We start from the raw sequence: 8377 nt of genomic DNA, 5'->3' as shown, positions 1-8377 counted from the left end.
CCGTTATAGAATTAAGAGGGTTAGCGGCAATGTTTCGATTTGATTTTATTTGAATATTCTGAAAGAATATATATTTTGTGCGTTTATACTTTGCTCAAAAACTTTTATTCCACAAAACTGTGGAGAATTGCAGCTTGGCACCTTTTCAGAGCAAAAATATTTTCAAACATATGCTGCTGTTTACGGCCTATTTAATCTTTGCTCACTGCTGTACTAGTTTTCCAGAGGAAAACTATTTAACGGGAATGGATAAATTTGCCCACTTTGTGCTGCTGATCATACATCAAGTTATGGTGTTCGTAAAAAATCGGATACTTACATTTTTCCATTTCCTTGTAGTTATCTTCACCAAATTTTCCACAATTGCATTACGTTTCGTTTTCTAGAAAAACTTTTGCAGTTGCCTCCAAGTCGTAGTCCTCACTAGCAGTTGATTTATGAATGAGATTTATGAGTTTTTGTAGACTTTTTCACGAGAAATTTGTATGGCACTGAACGAAGTGTCGCTAATGTGCGGCCGTAAATTTTACTCCGCTAATCTCAGTGGGCAGAAAAACGTTTCAGCAAACACTACGGGACTTGTGTGCAGCGCTACGACGAAGTGGTTTGCTGGTTTGGAAGAAGCTAAGCAGAAAAATGACCTAGAATGATGGTATTTCATTCGATCAATCAGAGTAAAGGTTTTTCTTTGCCGCTGGGGCATTCCCTCCAGGAAGAAAGAAACTGAGAATGTGGAATTCATCGAACAATGAGACGGATCGTAGTATTTCTGCAACAGTCGATTCTCAACGAATGACTACCGAACATTCTCGGAAATGAAAAGAAGAAGCTGTGCGGGAACGTGCTGGCGCGTATCCCCAAACTTCTTGACTTGCAAAACTTCGTCGTCTGCAGCTAGCGCTGTGTGAGCACTCCGCTCATACTCTATCTCTGACCTCAGCCTCCGTTTTTTTCTGTTTGTCGTCTCGACCTCATATTTGCACTCTGCAAGAACCCTAGTAGTGGCCACTCTATCACGCTCTCGCCGTGTTTGCTCCGTATTGTTTTAATCCAATCCGATTTCCTTTCATCCCCCTCTCAATAACATTCCATCCTTTGGCGTCTCTTAACAGAAAATCTATTTCTACTAGAAATGTTGATAAGTTCCCTTCTAATTTTTCGCAATTCTAGTTTTCTCCATAGTATGTAGCAGTTAGAGCAAGTAGTTGTAGCTGTCAAATTAGACCAAAATAATTTTGTTTACCATTTTCCTTCTGCTCCTTGATTTAAACGTTCAATTTGTATTTGTATGACGTATTCTCACTTTCCTTCTGTACCGTTCTTTGCTTGCAACAGTTACTCTTTCGTTGTCTCATTGCACTACATTGGGCCATCTTTCTTCTTGTTTTGAAAATCTAATTTTTTTATCTCTATTATTTCATCCGCTTTTCGTGAACTTCAAATTAATTGCTCTTGAGCTCCATCTTCGGCACCTTATTATAGCTGTTTATTGAATTATACGGAAGCTTGCATCCTTTGATTTATTAAAATTGATTTTGCTTTGATTTTCTGCCAATATTCCTCTTGAAGCTTATACTCCTGAAATTTAGGACCTGATATCGATTTGATGTTGAGTGTTGTCCGTAAGTCTGTAAGTTTCACTCAGTATCACCACTTTGTGAGCATAACTTCCTTCACATTACGTTCTCATCTACATCTTCTTCTAAGTTTTATCTTGGTCTCGTTACCATTAAAAGTTAATTTTAATTTCTGCGCACCTGCTTTCCCGTTCTCTTTTCCTAAGCGTTTTGGGACATTCTAATCCTTCACTTCCGTTGTTTCTACAAAGTCAGAGAGTTAGCTACATCCACGAGGCCCATACCAAAACCCTAAATTCGAGGAGATTTTTTGCCTTTGTCTAGATTGTCATCCTTTCCATTTGTTTTTTTACTTTTGATGGTTTTTTTCTCATCAATCATGTCGGAGGTTAACCAGCCCTTGATCTCTAGGATAGAAACAAAAAAGTGCGCCCACTCTTAAAAGCCTTCACAAATTCCATATTTTTCCAGATCTACACAGTTCAAGAATATTTCTTGCGAAAATAATAGCTCTTGCAGTTCACATTGGAGTTCAATTCAGTGAACCGAATATTTTTTCCTTCATTTTCTCGTGGAACAGCGGTTTCTACAACATACTGTGCGTTATGTTCCAAAGAAACTCGATCACGTTTTGCAGGGTTTCTTGTTTTCGAGCACTTTAATGCATAGCCCATTTTGTGCTTTTCGTACTCTCAAATTTGCGTCCGCGACACTGTCTCATATTTACAGAAATGCCTTCCGCGCAACAGCGGAATTCGGATTTTCCAAAGTTGCTTGCAGTGAGGATTTTTTTCAACAGCACATTTTCTTCTACGCTCCTATGTCCTGTTGAATGTAAAGCGGCCCTTCTGTTTAGGTTTTGAACAATACACCTATACACTATACATCGGCTGGATTTTCCATAGAATGCATCGCTTTTTAGGTGTGGGGACGGGCGAGGGGGAAGGGAGATGCTTGATTTCTCTATTCTATTTCTCTATTCTACAATTCTTTCTTTCTCTACAAGTTTGTGTCCTTTCTTAGCAAAGAAGAGCTGAGCTGAGCTAGTGCATGTCAGAGGGGTCTTTTCACCGCCAGTACACTCACTCTTTCGACTAGTCGGTTCCCTTACAGATGAAAACCAAACCACTAGAACCCAATTGTTCAGACAGTCCACCTTTTTTGGAAAATTTTCTATTGTCTCAATTTCTTTCCCTGATCTGCTTAATCTTAATTTCCTGACGCAGTAGTTTAATTTACGAGATCACCACTTTGGATAATAATAACGAAATCTTCATCTTTGCTGCTTATTCCAAAGCAAACTACGATGCGTCACTTTAAACTAGTGGGTTGATGCATAAAAAATAGCGTTTTCTCAAATTTAAACTAACGGAGAGAAAGAAAAGAGTTCAGTATAATGTAACAAAATGTTTGAAGGAGCATTTCATTCTCTATGAAATAGTTTTTTTTTAGGTTTTTCTCCAAAGACCAAAATTCTGTGTTCCGTTAGCCTATTCTGTTCCATAAAACGAAAGTCTTACTCACTGTAGTGCCTATTTTGATTGCTACATAATGCTGGCCTGTTGTACTACGCGAAAAGAAAAACCACCACATTAGTGGTGGCTCAGTGGGTTCTTTGAGTAAATGGTGAATGCGATGCTGCCCGAAAAAATAGTGTCTGCTGGAACTGAAATCTCCTCCAGAACAAATTCTATTCAATATCCTCGAAGGATACTTACTGCTGGTGCAACGCATATCTATCAAACTTTGACAGAAATTTTGCTCAATTCTACTCTCTAAAAATTCATTTCATTCGATTGAAATCATTCAACGATGTTGTGCATCAATACTACTAGGAACGCAAAACGATACTGGTATCTGATCGTAGATCAAACTGAAAATTGCTAAGTGTTGCTGAAATGCATAGATAGAGAATCTTGACGACAGCGTATGGGAAAATTGACGGTGCTAGGAACTCTCCACGAATAGGTGGCAATGCCTGCGTCAACCACAATCAGTACCACATTCTCCATAGTATGCGCCATCCAGAAAAAGCGTGTGTAGTGACTCAGTGTGACCTTGTCTACCAAGCTATGCAACTTATTCCGCGATTAAACACAGGTAACTCCGTCGTCGTTCAACGACTATATAATCCCACTAATACAACTCAAATAAACAAAAGAAACTGACCATTCATACAGTTGTTGCGACGCTCTGCAGGTTGCCGTCATTCTGTTACTCGTAATGGGTTGAATCGTTATGGAGATAAGGTCACACTAAGTTACTACACACTTTTCTGGATTACTAAGGACAACAAAGGGATCCTAATTATGTGGATTTTACCTATACTTCTATCTATTCGTCCTGAAATCCCTAGGTCATTCATTCGTGATACGCTCTCTTGAAGTTATCCTTCAATTGTTTGCGGTTTTGAACATTACCATGAAACGATCCCTCACTGCAAAACACGACAAAATAGGCATAATTGAAATGAAGCAGAGGAGGAGTGCCAGTGGTGATGTCCGTTGATAACTGAGGATTTGAGACTTTCATACTAAATAAAGTTGGCGTGTTCTAGGAAAAAAGAGGGAAAATCTCTAATGCACACGAAATGATAGAGAATTGAATTCAAAAAGGAAGATGATTTATCTACCAACCGGATAGTCCCACGGAGGTTTTGTGTAAATCCGATTTTCGTAAACAGTTTGAACCACTCGAATTTGGAGAGCCGAAGAAATTCGTGATGCACTGCTTCAGGACATCGTTTTTTTTCAAAATCCCTTAAATTTTGAAACTGTAGCCGTAAAAGAAATGCAGGATTATTCGTAATCTACTTCATCTTGATCTTGTTACGATCTTAAGGAACCGTGCATGCGTCAGCGCGAGGTACTAAACAAATATCCGTCTTCTCCCTCGCACTTGGCAACATTCCACGCAACCTTGAAGTACGCAAATGCTCCTTCGCTTCTCGAGACAGACGAATTCGTTGTGGACACGGGAACGAGCTAAGTTATCAACGATCGACCAAGCCAGAAACCGCTTACTGGCTCGTTCATCTCTCCAGTGAGACTTCGGTTTTGTTACAGAAGCTTGGAAGGGTTCCCTTGGTTTGCGGAAAATCTGCAAAGGTCAACGGTGCTATATTCGGTTTGTGAACGTAAAAAGCATCGAGTCAGCATACAAAAACTAGAGAAAACATTAATCAAAAATAGAACGCGCTCTCAAAAGAATGTTTACACTCCAGACAAAAAAATGTCCTAGCGAAACGTTAGCATAGGGTCAGAGAAGTGTTCGGTTTCAGGAGCTACACTCCACAAGCTAGCTAGTACGTGTTTGGTCTGGTTCTTTTTTTTGAAATAAATCTTCACTCACGATTCTCGTACACATTTCTTGTATGTTCCTCTCTGCTCTCAATCATTTGAAAATGTACTTCTCCCGAATTATGAACTTCCCGTATCTGAAAGGGCCAGACAGAGGGACATAATTGTGGTAGTAAGGTCATCGAAAGAAGGATGCAATATGTGAACAGCTCAAAGACAAATGCTTAGTCAAGATTTCGCACCGTCTATCCACCGTAGACCGTCGAGATTTCCAGGTAAGACGGAAGGATAAATCATTTTTATTGAAGGGAAACAAACATCGTTCACTTCATTTTTTACGGATCTATCATATCCTTCCTGTTTCAATTAAATAACTATAAAATGTATAATTGATGGTATGAATTTTCTTATCAGTGCGAAACTCAGCAGAGAAATCACCAAAATGAAGAGCATAAAAAAACACGTTTCTCATTCTCATTTTCATTTTCTTTTTCTCATTTTTTTCTCATTTTCTTTTATAATTCGCCATTCGCTTTATCAAAAAAGAGATACTATTTGGAGAATTCGAGCAAGTTCTCTGAAACGATTCAATCAAATCCTGATTTTCACAGGTGCACTAGTTTGAGTACACCCAACCTAAAATTCTTTCATAGCCTAAATTTCTTCAAGTTTTTCTTCGATGCACTCGGAAAATGGGGGTTCCAAGAGAACGTGTGAGGTCAGCGGAGTTCGATTTTGTAAGCTGCAGCTGCACACACTACCAATAAATTACAATCGGTACGTACTTTATGGTAGAAGAGGTGGAGGGGGTAATGATGTTGTTTCGAAAAAATACAGCGCAAGATTTTTTTTATGATTTATGACTCCGGCAGTGCTTGAAAAAGAATTGGTTCCGGACGGGGAAGACAATTTTTAAAGGTTCGTTTTTTGCATTTTCTTAGATGTAATTACTTTCTAACCGTTGTATGTATCATTTTTCATCATTTTTTGAAGTTTCTGCTTTTTCCTTTAGATAATTTTTTGTTAGTTAACTCGCCGATACAGGTCCCAGCAAAACAGCGTATTCGATAATGTATGCTAAAACTGAGCAAAAATGATCATTTTCTCCTTCCTTTTGACTAAACGATTCCAGGAACAGATAATTGGAAAAGAATTCTTGAATTCCGATACGGAAGTGCAACGTATTGTAATTTTCTGGTATATAAACTCTCCAATGTGCGTGGACGAACCGAAGTCAACTCCTTGTTCTAGAAAAACAACGTATGATTATTACCCATAGTTCACTCGTTTAGAATTTCGACTACTTTTAATCTTCGGACACTAGAAGAAGTATGAGCGTTTTCAGGATGAGACGCAGACTTTTAGTCGCCGGTTCGGTCGTCCATTGTCTGTTTTTTGTGTTCGAGCACGAAGTGTGTGTAGAACCAGTGCTAAATTTTGAGCTTTTGCTGCTACCCCCCGAGAGCAAAGTGAAATAAACAGTGGCACTCGAAAGTACTCCGAACGCTGGCACTATTGTCGCATTCTCTGCAAAACATTCCGTCGCTTACACTACAATACCGCACTCAACTGATGATGATTATCCTGCTTATCAAATGGCAAATCCATATTGTTTTACTTAGTTCTCCTACTTTTTTTGTTGGATCAATCAAGCTGAGATATGCTGCCACATTTAGCAAAACTCAGAAAACATATCATAGCAAATTTTTGAACTCAAACAGCTGAAGGACACAAAAAATAGGTGTACTTCTTGTAATTCTACTAGAAGAATTATTTGACTATTGCATTAAAAGAATACTAGTAAGTGCCAGAAATTGTGCATATTCTGCTCGTTTTAGATCCTATAGCAGTGACTTCGATTAGGTCTATTTATGCATTGCATTCTTTTTCTATCTTTTTATCAATCGCTTGCTCCGTTCTATCAAAGCACTCTCTCACCTCCATAACAAGGAAGTTGTGCCGTTGAAATGCGCATGTTGAGATTTCTCTCCAACCACTGATGGTCCTCGATGTTGATGATAATTTTGGACATTCTTCCCAATGAGATTTTATTCAACATCTGAGTAACAAGACTTTCCATAAGGCAACGGGTAGTTCGTCCGCAAAGAACTTTCTTACCGTCGTCGAGTAAACATGGTCGACGTGGTTTGGTACCACACTGCATTCAAGCGAGCCACATCAACAACAAAAACAACGAGTGAACCGCAGAGTAGAAAGAACTGTAAACAAATGGTTTGGGAGGGAAAACATGAAAAGTTGTGGTCAACGCGTCTGGGTGCAGTTGCTTTCAACACTAACTCTACTCGTAGTAAGCACAACGGACGATAAAGCATAATTACAATTTAGCTCCCTCCTAATCCTGCCATTTCCAGCTTTTATTCGTAATATTTCCTTGTCAGCCAAATCCTTTAATTTTTCCTTTGTCACCTGAGTGAACACAAAAATTAGAAGGAACTACTCAGGTCTACCTAAAATGTGAAATGAAATTTTTCGGCTTTTTATTGACCCTTGAAACTGTGCAAACGTTGTATTATCTTTCTTCGTATACTTCCTGTTCTCTGGTATGGATTAAAAATTCTAGTTACAACAAGGGATAAGCACTGGGAAGATCGAGCACTTTCTACTGTTCGTTGAGAAATAAGATGCGATTGCAGTTTTTCAGCTATCGTAGAAGTTAAGAAGTTGCTAAATATCACATTGCAATGTCAGATTTGCTGTTTCATGTGTTCCATCTTCGCGTTTCGCTATGGAGGAAAAAACACACAACACACTCACAAACGAACGCAGATTGCAATGGGTTGGCACATCACAGTCGTGTAATTCGTTTATTGAGGAGAGCGCGAGAATTCGCCTTTCCTTAATTCTTTTCGGGATTCTATTGACCTCTGGACTGCGGAATCGTTGTCGTTACCTTTTTTCATACATCCCAGCCCAAACTCTCTGATTTATTGTAATTCACATCACCTACACATTTTTTACTCTCTTCTATTACTTTCTCCTTGAAAATTCTAGATTTTTGGCCACGTACGAGAAAAAAGCGAAGCGGGCCGGGAGGAGAACTTCTGAGAGACCTGATACTGGGAACTGACCTGGGAAGATCACTCGCTGCTCAAGGGCTATGTAGTGCGCAGTTGTGCTGCTCCGGACGTAGTCATCTACCTACCATTGATTACCATAACTAAAGTGTTGTGATTTCCAGATTCTGTTTTGCTTGAATCCTTAAAAGTATTGTTGAAAAATTATGGTTTGGTAGACCTGTCTGCTTTTGTTCAATAAGCAGCAGAGAAGAATTTATGCAGCAGCTGTCATCGCTGTTCCTAGATCCTCAGAATATTCAGGTCATTTTTGTCATTTCGTTCCATTTTTTATTGATGCAAAAAGGCGACACCTTGTATAATGTTTTTTTTACTTATTGTTTTTATTTGTTCATTCTTTTCGATTTTTTGTGAAGAAATTCTACGATCCTTTGCCGTAATCTAATTTGAGAAGAAAATTATTGCG

At 38.9% G+C, this 8377-nt stretch overlaps 1 protein-coding gene across 1 annotated transcript; it reads right to left on the bottom strand.

Moving 5' to 3' along the window:
• Positions 1-345: 345 nt before the first annotated feature.
• RB195_000039 (uncharacterized protein) lies at positions 346-7040 on the bottom strand (the record flags this gene model as incomplete). Its single annotated transcript, XM_064196166.1, has 4 exons — positions 346-382; positions 1758-1820; positions 4214-4336; positions 6871-7040. The coding sequence occupies 4 exons, from the start codon at positions 7038-7040 to the stop codon at positions 346-348; spliced, it is 393 nt and encodes a 130-aa protein (XP_064052047.1).
• Between the last annotated feature and the right edge of the window lie 1337 nt (positions 7041-8377).

This window comes from Necator americanus, chromosome IV (genome assembly GCF_031761385.1).
Source record: "Necator americanus strain Aroian chromosome IV, whole genome shotgun sequence".
Lineage (NCBI taxonomy): Eukaryota > Metazoa > Nematoda > Chromadorea > Rhabditida > Ancylostomatidae > Necator > Necator americanus.
This window is presented reverse-complemented; position numbering and strand designations above follow the sequence as displayed.